A 21778-nucleotide genomic window follows, 5' to 3' on the forward strand; every position below is an offset into this window, starting at 1 on the left:
CTATGAGAATTATCGAATATTTTCATATAGGTGTGTTCAGGGCCGGACTATTATCAGACATGTCAAGTTTGGTGCAGATATGACCTTTTTTACCAAAGTTATAGCCATTTCCTGTATTGTGGCGAAGCATGGACCTTCGCCGCGTCGCCATGGCAACGCCGTTTGACGAAATGTCCTGATCTTCATAATGTAGCATCATCAATGTCTTAAGGCTTTTCAGACCAAATTGGAGAGTGATATAATCAACATGGTGGGAGCAGGACCTCAGACTGTAAAACATGACATTTCCTGTCGCCAGCAGGGGGCGCTACGAGAATTATGGAATATTTTCATATATGTCCGTTCAGGCCCATACACTGATCATACACATGAAGTTTGGTGCAGATCTGACCATGTTCCCATAAAATTGTAGCCATTTCCTGTTTCATGGCGAAACGCCAAAATTCGCCGCCACCTAACATCCAGGCACTTTAACATGACGTATATCTTTTAACAACTTTTAATCACACAGTTGTCTAGATGGTACACAGCGATTTTGAAGTCATTATGACGAACCGTGTCGGAGGAGTTCGTTCAAATACGACACGTGGAAAACGCCAAAAACGGGCGCATAATCCAAAATGGCCGACTTCCTGTAGGGTTTAGCCCATGGCTCCAAGAGGCTTTTTTGTGCGTCCCGATGTGTTCTATCTGCGTACCAAGTTTTGTGCGCTTCGGAGAAACATGCCGTCGGGGCTCGTCTGTAGATGGCGCTACTGAGTCATTTCGCCGCGCCCATTCGCGAGACCCTTAAAATACGTAATTTTTCGCCGGGACTGACGCCCCCGCCAAATTTCTTGAGTTTTTAGATATGTTAAGGCCCCCAAATAAGCGATTTACTATTGCCAGAATAATAATAATAATAAGAATAATCCGAGCAATTTCAATAGGGCCTCGCACCGCGGGTGCTCGGGCCCTAATTAAAGCTGCAAGCAGCGTTTTACGGGCCCTCGCACCCCCGCGCCACTCGGGGGGGCCGGCGGCCGCGGCCTCGTGGCAGGATTCGCCCCGGGCGAAGAGGCTCTGTGATTGTCACGGCCTTTTGACGTCCCCTTAAGGAATTCGACGTCGCTTCCTGACGCCGCTAGGTGGCGCTGTGAGTATGTCTCCTGCTTGTCACGTGGATGTGTTCAGACCAGGACTTCTATGACACTTGTGAAGTTTGGTGGGGATCGGACCATGTCTGCCCAAGTTATGGCAATTTCGTGTTTCATGGCGAGACATCAAACTTCGCCGCCACCTGACGGCCACACCCTTCAATGAGGGCGTAAATCTTTAATACCTTTTGATCACAATGTTGTCTAGATGGTACACAGTGATTTTGAACCCGTTCTGATCAATCCTGTAGGAGGAGTTCGTTAAAATACGACACGTGAGAAACGCCAAAAATGGACGCAAAATTCAAAATGGCTGACTTCCTGTTGGGTTTGGGCAATGGGTCCAAGAGGCTTTTTTGTGCGTCTGGGTGTGATACATATGTGTACCAAGTTTCGTGCATGTCGGTGAAACGTGCCGCAGGGGCTGATGTTTAAGGGGCGTGGCCAAACTATTTGGCCACGCCCATTAACGAAACTCGTATCACATGTTCAGGCCTGGACCGTTAACGCACATGTCAAGTTTCAGGCAGATTCGACTAAGTATAGTGAAGTTAATGCTAATTTTTCATTTTTGGCGAAACATCAACTTCGCCGCTCCGTCACGGAAAGACAGTGTGACATCATGGCACGATTTTCATAATACACGATTATCAACATGTTAAAGACGGTTTGACCAGATTTGAGTTGGATATGGTCAACGTGCTTGGAGCAGGACCTCAAAGAGTAAAACATGTCATTTCCTGTCGCCACCAGGGGGCGCTATGACAATCACAGAATATTGTGACATAGATGTGTTCAGGGCGGGACTATTATCCATCACAGCAAGTTTGGTGCAGATCGAACCATTTATGCTAAAGTTATAGCAATTTCGTGGTTTTTGATGTGGGTGTTGCGAGATATCAAAATTCGCCCTTCCGCAGCGACCGCGCCCTTCAACGATACGAAGATCTTTTAATAACTTTTGATCACACAGTTGTGGAGCTCACACAAACCGATTTTGAAGTCATTTCGATGAAATCTGTAGGAGGAGTTCGTTAAAGTATGACGTGTGAAAATGGCCAAAAATGACCTTATTTTGAAAATACAATTCAAAATGGCCGACTTCCTGTTGGGTTTAGGGGATTGCTCCAAGAGGCTTTTTTGTCTGTCCCGGCATGATACATATGTGTACCAAATTTCGTACGCCTAGGTCAAAGTTAAAGCAGGGGGCTTCAATTTTGAAAACTGTTAGGGGGCGCCATTGAGCCATTTTGCCACGCCCCTTTGTAACGACCATAAAATATCGAATTTTTCGCAAGACCTGATGAGTGTGCAAAAATCTGGGACTTTTTGAGCCTGTTTAGGCCCTCAAAAATGCGATCTTAGGGGAAAAAGATAAATAATAATAAGAAGAAGAATAATTCCTTCAGTTTCAATAGGGCCTCGCACCGCCTTCGGTGCTCGGGCCCTAATAATTCCTTCAGTTTCAATAGGGCCTCGCACCGCCTTCGGTGCTCGGGCCCTAACTAGAAAAGCAATTTCTGAAGAAATTGCGGGTGTGAATGCTTCAAGCTGAAGCCAAACTGCAATGCTGCCTTGAATACAAGAAAGTTTTGAATGATTTGAATGTTTGAATGTGAGTAGAAAGGCTGACGCCACACCGAATAGCTGCCTGAATGATATAAGAAGGTTTGAATTATGTGAAATGTTTGAATGTTTGAAGAAAGGCTCACGCCACACTGAATACCTGGCATGAAAATAAATTAATATTTGAATTTAGTATAATATTTGAATTTTTATTGAAACACTGAAACTACTTTGAATAGCTGCGCTGACAATAAATGAATATTTGAATTATGTAGAATATTTGAATATTAGTTAAAAAGCCAAAGCCACGCTGAACAGCTGATATGAAAATCCAATAATGTTAGAATTATGTAGAAAATTTGAATGTTTGTTTGAAAGCTGAAAGAACTAAATCTGAAGAAAGACAGGTAACACATTTACATGAAGCAACTGTAACTTTGAATTTATTGACAGTTAAAAAAAACTGCAGTCTAAAATGTCCAAGCTGGACACAGAAAGACACAGACAGACAGAGACACACAGACAGACATGCAGAGCAACAGAGAGAGACAGACAGACAGACTTTTTAAACTGATAATTTCAAACACCTTGACCTGCTTCAGGTGTAATTGTCTCTCTATGAGGTTTTAACTGCTAAGAACTCAGGCTGGTGAAATTGACCAATCGCCTGTGTGTTACAGAACGTTCAAATTTGAATACTGAGAGGACCTAACTGCTGTTGGTTAAATCAGCCAATCGCCTGTGAGCAACAGCACATTCAATTCTAGGCAGACAGAGATAGAGAGACAGAGATAGACGAACAGTCTTTTTAAACTGTTAGTCATTTCAAACCTGGAACTGCTTCAGGTGCAATTGTCTCTGCATGAGGTTTTCACTCAGGTCCTCACAGTATTCAAATTTGAATGTTCTGTAACACACAGGCGATTGGTCAATTTCAGCCTAACTGCTGTTGGTTGAATCAGCCAATCGCCTGTGAGCAACAGGACATTCAATTCTAGTCAGACAGAGAGACAGACAGGTATGGAGAGTGGCAGACAGAGACAGAGAGACAGTCTTTTTAAACTGTTGGTAATTTCAAACCTTGAGCTGCTTCAAGTCTAATTGTCTCTGCATGAGGTTTTAAGAACTCAGGTCGTCTCGGTATTCAAATTTGAATGTTCTGTAACACGCAGGCGATTGGCCAATTTCAGCCTAACTGCTGTTGGTTGAATCAGCCAATCGCCTGCAAACAACCGCACATTCAATTTCAAACACTCCAAACAAAGGCAAAACTTGAGAAAACGTACCACTCAAACTCCAGCCGTTTAACAAACAACCGTAATTGCTAGAGCTAAAAACAGGATAGGGTGAGCGAGAGGACGAGATGGCGAACGCGAAGGTGCAAATTTTATTTCTGTACTGTGAAAAATGAGGCCGGCAGGGCGATGGAAAAAACAGGGATCATCTGCTTTCTTCCAGAAATGTTTGCTCTCGCTTAACATGGGAGAGAATGGGGCGACCGGTTCAACTTGTTGCCCTTTCGGACCCTGCTCAGCCCAAACCGTTTGTCCATTGACTTCGGTGGTCACACCTCTGTGACCGGCACGGCTTTTCCTACAAAATCCTGTAAAATTTGTGTATGTAGAGTGAACGGTGTGGCCGTAGCGGCGAGTTTAAGATAAAATTTCTGGATGATTTTGTACCCCCTCTCCACTCTAGCGATGACATCACCCACTCTAGCTTTAACGACCGCACGCAATACACACCCATTATAAAGTCTGAGAAGAGATGAAAATTTCATGTTTTTTAAACTGCTGCTGTGGAAAAACTAAAAGAGATATCGAAAATCAGAATTAGTGACCGAAAGTCCACGTGATTGTAAGCGTTTGAGAGTTGGAATGGAGTTTCTACATGAATGTATGAATCCATGGCGACAGGGTGAAGTCGAGCGAGTTTGAAGGATTTTCTCATTGACTTCCATTATAACCAAATTTCAGAAAACGGTGAATAATTTTTAAAGTTTGAATGGGATTAAGAAGTTGAAACAAATATAAAAAGTCAGCGAAATGTTGAATATTTTCCAGTTTGAATGGAGTTTCTAGCTCAAAGTATGAGTCGGTAGTCAACGTTTGAAAAAAGGTGAAATTTTGAGATTTCTGAAGATTCCGTAATTCATTTTCAATGGGAACGCCGTTCGGAAAAAACCTGGAATATCTCGGAAAGTATTGAACGTGACGGCTTAGAAAAATAATAAGGCTCCGGAAAAAATTCAGATGAACGTTGTGACTTGAAATGGTTTGAATCGGTTGAAATTTGTAGAAGAAGAAGCGTTACAAAGCTTTTTTTGAATGGGATTTAATAGGGATGGGAATTTTAACGTGGAATATTTCGGAAAATATGAAAGTTACGGAAAATTGAAGAGGTTTCCAATCGTGTCATAATAAATCTGAATAAATTGAAATTTGAATGGTTTGAATCGGTTGAAGTATGCTGAAGTTACAGGACTTTGAAAAACGCGGCGGAAAAATAATAATAATAACTAGAAAAGCAATTTCTGAAGAAATTGCGGGTGTGAATGCTTCAAGCTGAAGCCAAACTGCAATGCTGCCTTGAATACAAGAAAGTTTTGAATCGTTTGAATGTTTGAATGTATGTTGAAAGGCTGACGCCAAATTGAATATCTGTCATGAAGATAAATTAATATCTGAATTTGGTAGCATATTTGAATTTGTATTAAAGAAAAAGTTGATACCACATTGAATAGATGCCTTTAAAATAAATATATATTTGAATGTAATAGAATATTTGAATTTTGTTAGCAAGGTGATGCGACACTGAATAGCTGCCATGAAATTGTAATAATGTTAGAATTATGTAGAAAATTTGAATGTTTGTTAGAAAGATGAAAGAAATAAATCTGAAGAAAGAAGGGTAACAATTTTACATGAAGCAACTGAAACTGAATTTATTGACAGTTAAAAAAAACTGCAGTCTAAAATGTCCAAGGTGGACACAGAAAGACACAGACAGACAGAGACAAAGACACGCATGCAGAGTAACAGAGAGAGACAGACAGACAGACAGTCTTTTTAAACTGTTAATTTCAAAAATCTTGAGCTGCTTCAGGTATAATTCTCTCTCTATGAGGTTTTAACTGCTAAGAACTCAGGCTGGCAATATTGACCAATCGCCTGTGTGTTACAGAACATTCAAATTTGAATATTGAGAGGACCTAACTGCTGTTGGTTAAATCAGCCAATCGCCTGTGAGCAACAGCACATTCAATTGTAGGCAGACAGAGATAGAGAGACAGAGATAGACGAACAGTCTTTTTAAACTGTTAGTCATTTCAAACCTGGAACTGCTTCAGGTGCAATTGTCTCTGCATGAGGTTTTCACTCAGGTCCTCACAGTATTCAAATTTGAATGTTCTGTAACACACAGGCGATTGGTCAATTTCAGCCTAACTGCTGTTGGTTGAATCAGCCAATCGCCTGTGAGCAACAGGACATTCAATTCTAGTCAGACAGAGAGACAGACAGGTATGGAGAGTGGCAGACAGAGACAGAGAGACAGTCTTTTTAAACTGTTGGTAATTTCAAACCTTGAGCTGCTTCAAGTCTAATTGTCTCTGCATGAGGTTTTAAGAACTCAGGTCGTCTCGGTATTCAAATTTGAATGTTCTGTAACACGCAGGCGATTGGTCAATTTCAGCCTAACTGCTGTTGGTTAAATCAGCCAATCGCCTGTGAGCAACACCACATTCAATTCTAGACAGACAGACAGAGAGAGACAGACAGGCAGGCAGAACAACTGACAAAGTTTTGTCAAGTCATCTGTAGGACCTGAGTAAATGAGCTGACTCCCCAGCTGAACAGGTTGCCATGGTGACTGACTGACGACCCACACAGCTGCTCCTGCTTGCGAGGCAGTTTAGAGTGTATTTCTAGAGAAAAGTCTCTGTCAAACTCCAGCCATTTAACAAACAACCGTAAATGCTAGAGTTAAAAGCGGGATACGGTGAGCGAGAGGACGAGATGGCGAACGCGATGGTGCAAATTTTATTTCTGTAGTGTGAAAAATGAGGCCGGTAGGGCGATGGAAAAAACAGGGATCGTCTGCTTTCTTCCAGAAATGTTTGCTCTCGCTTAACATGGGAGCGAATGGGGCAGCCGGTTCGACTTGGCGCCCTTTCGGACCCCGCTCAGCCCAAACCGTTTGTCCGTTGACTTCGACGGTCACACCGCTGCGACCGGCACGGCTTTTCCTACAAAATGCTGTAAAATTTGTGTATGTAGAGCGAACGGTGTGGCCGTAGCGGCGAGTTGAAGAGAAAATTTCTGGATGATTCTGTACCCCCTCTCCACTCTAGCGATGACATCACCCACTCTAGCTCTAACGACCGCACGCAATACACACCCATTATAAAGTCTGAGAAGAGATGAAAATTTCATGTTTTTAAAACTGCTCCTGTGGAAAAACTAAAAGAGATATCGAAAATCGGAAGGACTGTCCGAAAGTCCACGTGATTGTAAGCGTTTGAGAGTTGGAATGGAGTTTCTACGTGAATGTATGAGTTCATGGTGACAGGGTGAAGTAGAGTGAGTTTGAAGGATTTTCTCATTGACTTCCATTATAACCAAGTTTCAGAAAACAGTGAATAATTTTTAAAGTTTGAATGGGATTAAATAGTTGAAACAAACCTAGAAAGTCAGGAAAATTTTGAATATTTTCCAGTTTGAGTGGAGTTTCTAGCTCAAAGTATGAATCACTAGTTACCGTTTGAAAAAAGGTGAAATTTTGAGATTTTTGAAGATTCCGTAATTCATTTTCAATGGGAACGCCGTTCGGAAAAAACCTGGAATATCTCGGAAAATATGAATGTTACGGCTTAAAAAAGTCATACGGCTCCGGAAAAATTTCAGATGAACGTTGTGACTTGAAATGGTTTGAATCGGTTGAAATTTGTGGAAGAAGAAGCGTTACAAACTTTTTGTTGAATGGGATTTAATAGGGATGGGAATTTTAACGTTGAATATTTCGGAAAATATGAATGTTATGGAAAATTGAAGAGGTTTCCAATCGTGTCAGAATAAATCTGAATAAGTTGAAATTTGAATGGTTTGAATCGGTTGAAGTATGCTGAAGTTATAGGACTTTGAAAAACGCGGCGGAAGAATAATAATAATAAAGAATTTTGGTAGTACAATAACATAGGGTTTGAATGCTTTCAGCATTCACACCCAATAAAGAATTTTGGTAGTAGAAGAACAAAGGGTTTGAATGCTTTCAGCATTCACACCCAATAAAGAATTTTGGTAGTAGAAGAACAAAGGGTTTGAATGCTTTCAGCATTCACACCCAATTAAAATAAAGAATTTTGGTAGTAGAAGAACATAGGGTTTGAATGCTTTCAGCATTCACACCCAATAAAGAATTTTGGTAGTGGAAGAACATAGGGTTTGAATGCTTTCAGCATTCACACCCAATAATAATAATAATAATAATAATAAGAAAAATGATGATGATAATAATAATAATAATAATAATAATAATAATAACAATAATAATGATAATAATAATAATAATAATAATAATAATAGTCATCATGATCATTTTTATTATTATCATCATCATCATCATCATCATCATGTGGTTGGATTTGCAATTCTGCGATTACATAATAATTGCTTGATGTTATTTGTTTCTTGTATTCAACTGGGATTAGATCTAAAAATATGGAGTGCCTTCTTCACAAACATGAATCGCCAGTTTCATCAGTTTGTTTAGGCCATATAGTATGTTTCTTATCTGTGGGATTGTGTTTAACAGTCTGCTTACATCAGATCATCATATCATTTGGCTTTCAGCAACAATTACATCCAATATAAATGTTCAGTTCTGAAACAGGAAGTAGAGTGACCTTCATTTTGCATGACAAAAACTGTGTGGAGGCTGGAGTAGTGAAAATGCATTGGCCCAAATTTGCATCCTGTCTCTTGCCAGCAGTTTTGGCCCTATTTAAAGGTTAAATAAGAAATCCTCGAAGAGACCAAAACCAACAATGAATTCATCCTGCAACACTGGTCTCCCACTGCAGCAGTAAGGCACTTTTCTTTGTTTGATATAGTTTTTATATGATATTATGGAGTTCTCTGGCCTTTGTCTGCACAGACTATACTTTTTAATAGGATTATTTGATAACAATAATCATGATGTTATGATGATGATGATGATGATGATGATGAAGAATAATGAGTGTGTGGATGTGACGTATGTTCCTACAGGCCAGCAGTGGAGTGAAGCAGTGGAACAAGAGGTGGTTCGTCCTCACTGACAGATGTCTCTTTTACTACAAAGGTTTGTGCTTCATTCTGGATATCTACTTCTCTGATTTTCAGTTTATAAAATTTATAATAAGGAGCTGTCTTATATATAGATAATGTGTTGCCAGCATGTGCAGTAGTGGCTATAGCTCAAGAATTCATACAATAATTATGTGTCAGAATTACACACAGATATTTAATAGGATAAAATTATGAGGTGATGATATTTTCGATCCAAAAGGTTCACTGTGACATCATAATGATCAGATCTTTATCAGTCCTCTGTCCTCCACCGTAAAATCAGTGAAGTTGTTTCTCTCTGGAAATTAGTCACAGGAATCACACATTTATAGTGAGAACTTCCATTTTACCAAAAAATACACTTAATAGCCTTTATGAAATTCTTTCAAAGTTTCATGTCAATGTAGTGTTGAGTTCCATATTCAATACCTTCAAAGTCTTGAGTGGTTGGTGGAGACACAACTGTGAGGCAGTAATTCTGTTTTGTATGACCACTGACAGCTGACTTCTCACTCTTCTTAACCAGCCACTTGGGGGCGCAAGTGATCAACAATGGCTTCAGTTTAAATCTTGTTTCAGCAAGGGACAAATATATGGGGGTCATGTAAATACTGGCAGAATTTTGCAAATGTCTGCTGGTTGCATGTGGTAGTTGTGGTGACATTGCAGTAGGTGCTTCACTATATGTTGCCCGGTGGGGATCTGCACTCTATTGAGTGACTACTTCTATTTTCTGTGTGGTTTTTGTCTGCCAGAAGCTGGGTGTTGACTGTCTCCAGTGCTGTTAGCTTGCAAGATTTGTTTTTAGCCTGGTAACTAGTTCAGTCTGATGCTTTCTGTTGAATATAGATAGTTCTTTATCAGATTTCCACTTTGGTTCTTTTTTCAGCACTGCCCTTTTCAGACATGAAACTAATGATAAAATACAGAAAAAATGTTTGTCTGCTGTGTTCGTTGCTATGAGTGTTACTTTCATTCTTCACAATACTGTAAAATGTTTTACAGTGTTGCGATTATCCACCATAGGCAGCTCAGCTCAGTTGCAGTTCACAACAAAACATTCCAGCTTGGTGGGGCTTTTTGTTTTACAAATGGTGTTGAAAGTTGTGTACCCCCAGTGCATTTCAGCTGTCAGTTACAGGTTGGCTGTAGTACACAACCGAGCCTTAAGTCAGGGGTGTCAAGCTCATTTTGTTTCAGGGGCCACATACAGCCCAATTTGATCTCAAGTGGGCCGGACCAGTAAAATGAAAGCATAATCTATCGATTATTCTGGTGATTAATCGAGTAATCAGATAAGAAATATTGCGTCTTCTGCACTTTCAGTTTTTCTATTACATTACTTTTGCTTTATTGAAGAACAGTGGTAAATTGGTAAATTGCTAAAGTAAAAATACTCAGTAAAGTAACATTACTTTTACTGTAGATTTACTCTTACTGTTTTTACTTTACTTTTTTTTAAGTACAAAGGTAAAAGTAAAGGTAGTAATGTCTGCAGAAACCACAAACAGAAGATGGAACTAACTCTTAACTGAAACAGTCACCAGAATGTTTTGTTCACATGTTAAAATCACAACATTTTTCTTCTGGAGCAGGACAGACGCTCCCAGACCCTCAGAGGACAGGGGACTGGTTTACCAACATGACACCTTTTTCTCCTCTTATGAGTTTGCAGGTCTGTATTTAGTCATCAAAAAATAACGATAAGAATACCATTAAAGTACAACAAAAGCAATAAAATGTTGATTTTTCAAAATGGAAACAATAACATACAAGATTTTTAAATTGTAATTAAGTATTTTTATATTGTTGTATTAGTGTTTTTACTTAAATAAAGAATGTGAGTATTTTTTCCATCACAGCAGGTCAGTGATCAGTGTTTCAGTGACTCTCTGTGGATCAGTGAATAGTGTTTTATTTATGGCAGCCCGCCACATTAAAACATCGACACCACGACATGAATTTCTGTTTTTTGAGCTGCGCACCTTTTTCGTGTCTAGAAGGTAACTCTTTATTTGAGCAAGTCTCGCGAGATTTGTATCCGTTATTTCTACTAAAATAATCAAATTCGCGGGTCTAGGGTTCCCTTCTAGACACGACCCTCTCTGTCTCTCTGTCAAACTACAGACAGCAGACTGTCTGTAAACAGCATGATGTTACACTCTGCAGTGTTTCACACAAAGACTTTATTTGTGTGGACACCCAGGTTTGGTTTGTCACCAATTTTGGCATTTTTATTTTTTTAATCAGTCCGAGAAGTGATTGATTGATTGATGTGTGATCAATGTGCGCTCCTCTCCTCCCTCACCTGTTCACTCTGCTGTGAGAAGATCTGAAAGTTTCTCACAGAGAAACAAAGACTCTCCTTTACATATAGGCCTCCTTATACAGTTGTTTAATTTTATAAGTGCATCTGGTTGGTGTTGATGTCATTAACCATCACGTTAGTTTCTGTTGTAATAAACTCCGTCATTAACAACAGTCTCCTCCACACTCAGCTTCTCTGCTGCTGTGAAAACTGAATCGAGGGTGGATTAATATATAGGGAAAAACCCAGAATGCGAGTTAGGTTTAGTCTTTTTGTCTTTATAAAACATCCTGCTGATGAAGAAAGTCAACAGATCAGATACAGACAGGGTCAGAGAATCACACTGACCTCCTCTGTGTGTCTGTACTGTGAGTGTGTGTATGGAGGAACTGCACTGATGCAGAGAGGAGAGATGCTGCAGCCGTGTGATAATAAATGTCAGCACTCATCAATACTCTGGTCTTTAATAACCCCCACATGCCAAACACAGTGTGCTGTACACTTGTAGAGGTTTAAACATATTTTAGTAATCAAATTACTCGAATTACTAAACCTACCTAAAAGTAATGTCTTCTCTGCAATTTTCACACTTTGCAAAGTCATCCTGCAGGCCAGACTGGACCCTCTGGCGGGCCGGTTTTGGCCCGCGGGCCATATGTTTGACACCTCTGTCTTAAGTAGTTCAGTTGTTATTCATAAGAAATCTGAAAATTTGTAAAAGTACTATATTTTATCAGCGTAGTTTATGTTGTGTACAGTGAACAGTGACAACTGACAGGATGCCATTTGCTCTGTTTTGGATGTGAGCATTAATGACTGGAATAACTACTTCAAACAGCTATTTAGATCCCTGTTAGGATGATTTTGTTAGATTAACTTTATATTGTGGTACGATCTCCTCTTAACATTGTTGAAAGTATTTATCTCTCATATTCATATTGAGTATTTGTATGAAGAGTTTAGTGTTTCTGTGTGTACTTGTGTGTGTGAATGTGCATGGATCTCTTTCCACTGTTGTACAGATGACAGTCAGATTTATGTCCCTCTCAAAAAGAAAGATGCATATTCTGTCAAACCACTACTCAGGTGTCTTGATGACATAAAGGCCTGGATGGCTGTAAACTTTTTAAACTTTAATGAGAAAAAGTGAGGTGATGGTTTTTGGTGGCACCACTGGGGCCCCCCTTGTAGATCTGGGTTCCTTGGCCCAGTTCATAAAGCCAGCCGTCACAAACCTTTGGGTTAAAGTGGATGTTGATCTCAAGCTCGATGTCAGATCAGTTCGGTCGTTAAATCGAGCTTCTTCCAATTGAGGCAGCTCACCAAAATTAAACCTATTCTTTTAAGGCAGCACTTTGAAATGGTAAGCCACGCCTTTGTGACCACTAGGCTCGACTACTGTAATGCACTTTATGAGGGGGTTAGTGGGTCCTCTGTCGCCCATCTTCAGATGGTGCAAAATGCTGCTGCACATCTTTTAACTGGCACACGTAAACACAAGCACTTTACCCCCATTTTAGCCTCACTTCATCTGCCTCCCCACATCAGACAGGCCTCCTCTCAGTGTGTTTTTAAATCCCATCTTAAAACCCAGCTTTTCTCCTTGGCTTTTAACACCATGTGAGATGTTGAATGTATTGTGATTTTTTTTATTTTATTGTCTATTTTATTTATTCATATTTATTGATTTTTTTGCTTTAAATTGTATAGCTGTTTTACGTCGTTTAATCTATTGTTCTTGTATTTTATTTCTGTACAGCACTTTGGTCCATTGTGGTTGTTTTAAAGTGCTTTAAAAATAAAGTTGGATTGGATTGGATTTCTCACATTCAAATTAATGGGTCACTGAGCTAACTTTGGGATGCAGCCTGGCTCTGCTCTCACAACAGTAGCTCTTTTTTCAGCAGAGTACCACTGATAATGTTGGCTAATGTCTGAAAATAAAATAGATTAGACTCTCAAAGACTTTGATAAATCTGTAAATCTGTTCTTCCATTCCCACTTCCCACTGTAACCATAGATGAGACATGCAATAAAAAAAATCTGCACAAAAGGAAAAAGAGAGATAAATATGCAGGAAGAAGAGATGTTGGCAACATCATAGAGAACATCTGAGGATATTTTCGAATGTTGTATAAGGTGATTTGTCTAGATGTGTAGTGTGATATTGTCAGAAACAAGTTCTTTCTATGTGTTTAAAGACACAGAAAGAGTAATTGAAGCTATTGCAACATCTGGATCTCTGCTTTGGCAATTTGCGTTTTCTCCCACTAATCACCTGCAGCCATCCTGCAGGAGCCTAACTTTAAACAGGTGTCGGGTGACACTCATGGCTCTGTCTTACATTCAAATTCAAAAAGGATTGTACCACTACTTATTTAATGTAAAGTTTTTAATGCCTTTTCTCCAGCACACTTTTAAAGGCTTCCTAGCTTTACAACCTAAAATTCACTCTTAGTTCAGCAGTAAGTTGTTTTCACAACCCCAATTCCAAAAAAGAGTTTTGATGTTGTCTAAAATGTACATAAAATGTACATAATACAATACAGACAATGTATTTAATATTCACACTGATTAACTTTACTGTTTTTGTAAATATACACTAAGGAATGTAACAATACAGTCAACTCACAATTCGATACGATTTCTGATACTGGCTTCAAAATATGATTTTTTCTTTTAACATAATGAGATTGCAGACAAATTGTGACTGAAAAATATTCCTGTAATTATTTCTCAGGCAAAAAACACAACATTTCTGAGGTAGAGTGTAGCTATGCAATGAATGTATATTTTAAAAAACATGCATATAAATAGATATATAAAAACTGCAGCATGTATTTTCTCTTATCTTTAACAAATTAAAGAGAATCTTTTAATTTATTTTTTGTCTGAGGTAGAGTGAACTGTGCAAAACAACCCATATATATACCCTTAAAAGTGCAACTGAAATTATGTTTTATCTTAACTAACAAAAAATAAATAGAAATTGGATTTTTAAAACAAATCCCTCATCAAAATAACTTAAGTGAATGATTCAAATAAATGAAATATCTTCAAATAAACAAACTAAGTCTTCCATGTGTTCCAATCTGATTGTTACAATGTTCAGGAATTTTCAGGATTGGACCCAAACGCAGACCACGAGACAGGGAGCAATTCAAAAGATATTTAATTAACCAAAAGATCAACAAAAACTTACATGCATAATTGTAGCGATCAGCTAGTGCACAGGAGGTTACTGGAGTTCATTCCCACACACACACACCCCCGTCACCGTCACACACACATCTCCGTGCCGGAGCCAATGGCCGCCGACACCTCAGTGTCTTATATTGATGATGATTCACCAAGATGGCGCACACACAGTCCGACGAGGGAGTGGTGAGGCTGCCCTGCAGTGGAATACCTTGCGTGCATCGTTGTTTCCGTGATCAATAGTTCGCGTAGTTCGCTGGGAGCCATATGGTGGAAATCTGTCTGGAGGAGAAGTCTGGTTGTTCAATCTCCGATGAAACGTTCCCGTGGATTATAACGTCCTCGATCTCCTGAAGCCGCAGCGTCTGTGAAATACTCCCGACTGACTGGACGGAGACGACTGGACTGGACTGACTGGACTCGACTAACGAGAGGTGACTCCGGTGTGCCGTGAGTTTATTTTTTGATCTCTTTTTTGCTTTTTATTTCTTGGGGGGTAAAAAAAAAACTGAACTGACTCTTCTTTCTGAATCAAGTGTTTTGTTTGTGCACCGGACTGAACCGTTGGAAACAGTGTGCCTTTTCTTTTGTTTTGTTTGGACTATTGAAGGGGAAAATCCGGACTGGATTATTTTGAGTTCTGGAAGGGATTCTTTCATTGGTTGCTGTAATTGTTTGTGTGTTGCAATATACTGAGTGCTCTTGATCCTAATGCAGTGGTGTTGTGTTGTTTGTGGCCTTGCTGGGGAAGGGAGGTATTTTCTTTACGGTGAAAGAGTTTTTTGTTCTTGAATTTATGTGCGGTTGACAACTTAAAAAATTACAATACTGACTCACACCCTGACGAAGAATTGTTAGGCGCTGACCTAACTGGCACCTCAAACATAATGTCTGACCGTTACATAAAAAGTGGCACCCCAGATGGGACTCGAACCCACAATCCCTGGCAACAAGGACCAAGTCAAGCCAAGACAAGTCAAAAGTCTACAGGTCCTGGGAGTGGAAAGGGACCGGGTGCAAAGGCCCGGGGGCAGGGCAGAGGTAGAGCAGGGGACCTCGGGTGGATGGCCCGTAGGGCAGGGCAGGGCAGAGGCGGAGCAGGGGACCTCGGGCGGACGGCCCGGAAGGCAGGGCAGAGGTGGAGCAGGGGAGACCTGGAGGCTGGCGACGGAGGCGAAGGTGAAGGCAGAGCCCCTCTGGAGGCCGGCGGCGAAGATGAATCCGAAGTCGGCGAAGACCCTCTGGAGATGGGCGATGAAGGCGCCGAAGACCCTCTGGAGACGGGCGATGAAGGCGAAGACCCTCTGGAGATGGGCTATGAAGGCGAAGACAAGGCCCCTCGGTGGGACGAGCAGGTGGCCGGCGGCGCTGGCGAAGACGAGACCCCTCGGGCGGACGAGCAAGCGGCTGGCGCCGCTGGCGAATACGAAGGCGGAACCCCAAAGGAGGCCAGCATTGAGACAATGGAGTATCTGGTGACAACTCTGACGGTGGTCCAGCCAGGTGATGGCTGCGGCGGCCCAAGCCAGAGCAGGAACTGGAGGCGATGGCTGGGGCAAAGGCTGGGGCGGTGGCCCAGCCAAGGCAGGAACTGAAGGTGATGGCTGGGGCGAAGGCTGCGGCGGTGGCCCAGCCAGAGCAGGAACTGGTGATGGCTGCGGCAGCAGCGGCCCAGCCGGAGCAGGAACTGGAGGCAGCGGCACCCCAGGCAAAGCAGGAACTGGAGGAGGCAGCGGTGGCCCAGCTGAAACAGGAACTGGAGGAGGCAGCTGTGGCAGCGGCGGCCCAGGCGAAGCAGGAACTGGAGGAGGCGGCTGCGGCAACCAAGGCAAAGCAGGAACTGGCCCCGTTGGGACAGGAGGTGATGGTGACGGCGACCCAGCCGGAACAGGAGATAGCTGCGGAGGTCTCACCGGGACAGGAAGTGGCTGCGGCCCAGCTGGAATAGATGATGGCTGCGACCCAACCGGGATAGGAAGCGACGATGGTGGCAACCCAGCTGGAACAGGAGATGGCTGCGGTGGCCCCGCTGGGACAGGAGGTGATGGTGACGGCGACCCAGCCGGAACAGGAGATGGCTGCGGAGGCGTCACCGGGACAGGAAGTGACTGTGGCCCAGCTGGAACAGATGATGGCTGCGACCCAACCGGGATAGGAGGGGACGGTGGCGGTGACCCAGCCGGAACAGGAGGGGACAGCAGCCCCACTGGGACAGGAGGGGACGGCGGCAGCGACCCAGCTGGAACAGGAGATCGCTGCAGCGGCCCCACTGGGACAGGAGATCGCTGTGGCGGCCCCGACCCAGCAGCCAGAACAGGAGGGGACAGCGGCGGCGACCCAGCCGGAACAGGGGAGTTGAAGGCTGAGTTGCTGGGCAACAGAACCTCCGTGGCGTTGGGCAGCAAAACCTCCGTGGCGCTGGGCAGCTGAGGTTCTGGAACGCTAGGCAGTTGAGAGGCATGATGCTGGTGACCGCCACACTTGCGTCTGGGAGGCCTCTCAGATAATGACTCAGGAGCTGGATCAGGCAGGAAACTGGCAGGTAGAGAAGCAGGCTTCCAACTAACAGGCTGGAGGCCTGTAGGTGGATGGCTAGCCCACTCAGGTGCTGGGCTGGGGAGAAGGCTAACATGCTGAGCAGGTGGCTGGTGGGTCAAAGAGTCTGTGTTAAGTTCCGAATCAGGGTTACTGGGAGAATAAATTTCGGCCTGTAAGTCTCTCTTTAGTTTGGCAAGCACTGCCACGCTTCGAGTAACTGGGGGAAAAATCAAAAGTTTGGGTCTAGACAAAAGAGTCTTTTCCATTAAAGAGTACACAAAAAAAACAGCGCTTTACATCCCTGCAACCCTGGATAGCTGAGTGCAGCTGATCCATTTCCTGGCATGCCTTCCTCAGCTCCTCTGCCACTGAAAAGTCTGCTGGGTCCATTTTAGGCTTGTTCATTCTGTTACAATTTTCAGGAATTGTCAGGATTGGACCCAAACGCAGACCACAAGACAGGGAGCAATTCAAAAGATATTTAATTAACCAAAAGATCAACAAAACCTTATATGCATAACAGAGGTTGCGCTAGACTTTTTCATTGTCTGTCATTTTGACTGACAGGGTCATAAAAATCCTGTCATAATCTATTTTTACCTGTCACTTTAATTTTTAAAATGATAATAATTACATATTCAATAGCATTTAATTTTGATTCATTTTTAATTCATATTCAGTCCAAACAACATTCAACGATCAAGAACGCACTTTATTTCTTCAGCTATGAGCATGATCTGCAGACTACAGGTAACCTACAGGTGAACTAACAGGATGTTGGCGTCTCTTCCTCTACTCTCTCGTAAGTCTGTTGAAAACTGTCCGACTTGACTGGAGCTTTTTGTCTCCACCTCCTGCTGCGGCCGCCTGATCTCGTCTACTCTCCAGGCGAGGCGCAGTTCATCTCAAACCTAATAGCTAATTAATAGGCTCACTCGCCACCAAGTGGTCAGGGGTGTGAATTGCAACCTGTCAAAATGACAGATGACTTTCAGATTTTTCCGTCACCGTTTTAAAAAACTGGTCAACGATGGAAAATATTCGGTTAACGCGACCCCGATGCATAATGAGGGGGAGTCCTTAATTCAGGCAGGGGTAAAAACCAAGAAATCCATACAAAGGAGAACCAAAATACACGAGCAACAAAACACCGGGAGCACACTGAGACAAAAGCCAAACAAGTGAGTGAGTATGAACGAGCACTGACGAGAAATAGACATAGGGTTAAATACACAGGGGAGAGGGAGGATAACAATTCACAAGTGATAATAATAAGTGGTCAAAAAAGAGCGGGAAAACAGACAAAGACAGGAAGTAAAAACACACGAGGGAGAACCAAGGGTGTGTTCGAAACCGCATACTTACCTACTACTCATACTAACTCTTTGAGTATGCAGTGTGTCTACACTGGCAGTATGCGATTTTTGAGTATGCGAGAAGTTCCCGGATGCATACTGCATTCGCCAGAAATGTTGAGTATCTATCATCAGCTTACTACTCACACTCAAATTACCCAGGACGCGACGCGACGTGACGTGACGTCACCGCGAACAGGACAGGAAAAAAAAAAAGGTTTTATCAGTTTTTCCCTCCAATTTTTATGCTTGGACGTATGTTGTTAGCGATTTCTCATTGGATTTACATTTATTAATAAAGTTTAAAAATTAATACAACTTGCATCTGACAACAAGCCCAAGTTGATAGCAACCATGATGTACCGAAGACGGTGGGCCGGTAGAGACTCTCTGCCGGTAAGGCATCATGACTGGTCAAATTCCGTTAACGGGACGAGATCAGTCCAAATGGCGGTGTCAAGCAGGATATATTGCGGGTTGGTTCGCTTCTTGTTTTCAAAGTAAAAGCACTATTTATTACCATGGTCTTTTGGTATGAGAAAGGGAAAGGGGTGTTTTATTTTGTGAATATAACCGGAAGTGCGTTGCTCACTGCGGCTAGCTTAAATTTCGCCAGATTCGTCCGAACGAAATTGTAAACGGTTGGTATTTGGACAAATAAACGGCACACTCGGGATCTAAATGGCCACTTTCTCGCCTGATTTTTAAAAAAATGTCGATAAAGTGATATATTTAAAGAGTTTAGAGCTAAAGTGAAATCAGCTTTAGCCTGTCGATTTCGGCTCGGGTAGGAGCGCAATGCATTGTGGTTATCATGCTGTACGCTGTAGTGTAAACGCTTTGCATACTGTCTGATGGATTGGGTATGCAGTATGGAGTATGGATAGTATGGGTATGGAAGTATGTAGTAGTTAGTATGCAGTTTCGAACACAGCCAATGACTACAAAATAAAACAGGAAGTGTCCAACAAAATCCTAAACCATAACACTGCTTGTCAGTGTGGATTGTCCTTTTAACAGTTTCTTTGCTCAGGTGGTGTTGACTTGAGCTTCTCACCATGTTTCCAGGTGACATGCTGCATCATGTTGGTTGTGCTACTTGTGTAGATCATCACCCTTTTGCAATATTTGCACACAGCTTTTTTAAAACGTGTCGCTATCTTACGCTGATCTAAAGTGCAAGTGGAAACCAAATCCACCTTGCTGTCGTGTGCCAGGTGTATCCTGTCCTGTCCCACCCCTTGCACCACCAGTGCACAGCAGGATACACCTATCAGATGTGCCCAAGTGCCTTCATTAATTCACTGACGAGTTTATGGCGAACATGCAATAAACCAATCAGAAAGTCAGCTTTCAGTAATGCAAGCTATGGCATCATGATGGCGAATTTACTAAAAGGAAAAAAAGAGAAAAAAATTTGAAAGCAAGGAGACAGATCTCCTGGTTTGAGGAGTGAAAGCGCAAGAACATGCAATATATGGAGACAGTAGGACATCTCCAAAGCAGCTTCATGTGTGAATAGTTTATTTTACATGAACACTTGCCAAAAAGTCTTCTTTCTTCTTTCTCATTCTTGCTTAATAAACAACTTCAGGGTCGCAACAGTCCAGGGTCTCCATGGTCATATGTTGCACTTCATAGTACACCACAGATTTTAAGTGGGAGACAGTTCTGGACTGAAGGAAGGCCTTTCTAGGACCAAAACTGTTTTACTGACAAGACACGCTAATAGAGTGTATCTTGGCATTGGCTAACTGAAATAAGCAGGGACGTCTCTGAAATAGATATTGTCTGAATAGCAGCATATATTGCTCGAAAACCTGTATGCACTATCCAGGATTAATAGGGCATTCACAGATATGACAGTTAGCCATGATGCCATTGGCACAAACGCACCACCATACCATCGCAGGTGCTAGCTTCTGAGGTTACTCTGGTAACAATGTGGATGCATCCATCCATGTTTGTGAGGGACTGAGCCTTTCATGGATGCACCATTAATACCAAGTCATGATTATGGATGCAGCGATTAACCGATTTTACTATTACTATAATTTACTAAGAGACATGGAGGCTACACCACATTAGCTTAGCAATGGCAGAAGAACCAAGCAGCGAAGCTTTGTTTTCACCAAAGAAAAGAGTAAAGTTGGCAGTGTGGGAGCATGTCGGATGCACCAAGAATGACCAGGGAGTGATTCAAGACGACGGATCACCCGTCTGCAAAACCTGCCGGAAAAAAGTTGTGGCTAATGGGTCAAACTTGATGCAGCATTTGCGGGATCACCACCCAGCTTTACACACCCAAGAAAAGGTAACACATAATAACTGTGTTAAATTACGTTAATGGCAAGTTACTTAATGAAACACTGAGTTGGTAGGGAGTTAAATATAAAGGTGTCACTTACAATCAGTGGCGTAGCGGTGAGAGTTAAGCTTTAAGTTCAGCGTAAACAAACAGCAGCAAAGCGGCTCATTTTTCTATGGAAGATAAAAGTGCTCCTCTTAAGGACTTCAGTCAGTGACCATTTAACATTACAGGTTGTTTCGTCCTGTCTGTGTTGAGTAAACTCTAGGCATTGTGGGTTAATATACCAGGTGTAAAACACTAACATAACATCAGGAGCTTGTAGACTTCCAGCACTCTACCTGGGATCTTATTAATTATATTTGAGTTGTTATTAATACAGCATAAGTGATGTTTTCAATTTATTTCTACTTTTTTACTAAAACTCGGTGAAGTGCTTGTCTGTGATAAAGCGCTATATAAATGTAATCCATTATTATTATTATTATTATTATTATTATTATTATTATTATCATTATTATTATTATTATAAAACTTCAAACAAACAAAAAACAATAACAGACAGGATTTAACCAGGCCACATGTAAAATTAGATTAATTATTGAAAATAGATGATTAAAAATGAATTAAAAAACAGCCATGGATGACAGTTGATGACAATAACACTTAAGTTTATTACCCACATGAGTAACATTTTCCCCTGGGGGATCAGTAAAGTTAATCTTAGTCTTACATTAATAATACTTAAAAACTTTATTTCAAATATTTTTCCACCATGTTTTTAAGTTCTCTACTCAGGTCCAAAAGAAACGTAGAAAGAATACACAAACTGAAATTACTAAATAATGTTGTGATAGTTTTGATCAGGGCAGCACAGTGGTACAGTGGTTAGCATTGCCACCTCACAGCAAGAAGGTCCTGAGTTCGATCCTCCAGCTCCCCGGCTGGGGCAGGGCCCTTCTGTGCGGAGTTTCCCCGTGTCTGTGTGGGTTCTCTCCAGGTTCTCCGGCTTCCTCCCACAGTTCAAAGGCATGCATGCTAGG

At 41.8% G+C, this 21778-nt stretch overlaps 1 protein-coding gene across 8 annotated transcripts in view; it reads left to right on the forward strand.

Moving 5' to 3' along the window:
• Positions 1-21778, forward strand: part of plekha6 (pleckstrin homology domain containing, family A member 6) — a 226608-nt gene that overhangs the window by 121671 nt on the left and 83159 nt on the right. For all 8 annotated transcript variants that reach the window (XR_014771370.1, XM_084725739.1, XM_084725744.1 and 5 more), the window contains exon 6: positions 8969-9041. Coding sequence is in view for 7 of the 8 variants with exons in the window: in XM_084725739.1 (XP_084581865.1) it covers positions 8969-9041 (73 nt within the window). In the remaining variant the exon portion in view is untranslated. The remainder of the gene's footprint in view (positions 1-8968; positions 9042-21778) is intronic.

Source organism: Lutjanus erythropterus, chromosome 2, assembly GCF_056507025.1.
Source record: "Lutjanus erythropterus isolate fLutEry1 chromosome 2, fLutEry1.hap2, whole genome shotgun sequence".
In the NCBI taxonomy this organism is placed as follows: Eukaryota; Metazoa; Chordata; class Actinopteri; order Lutjaniformes; family Lutjanidae; genus Lutjanus; species Lutjanus erythropterus.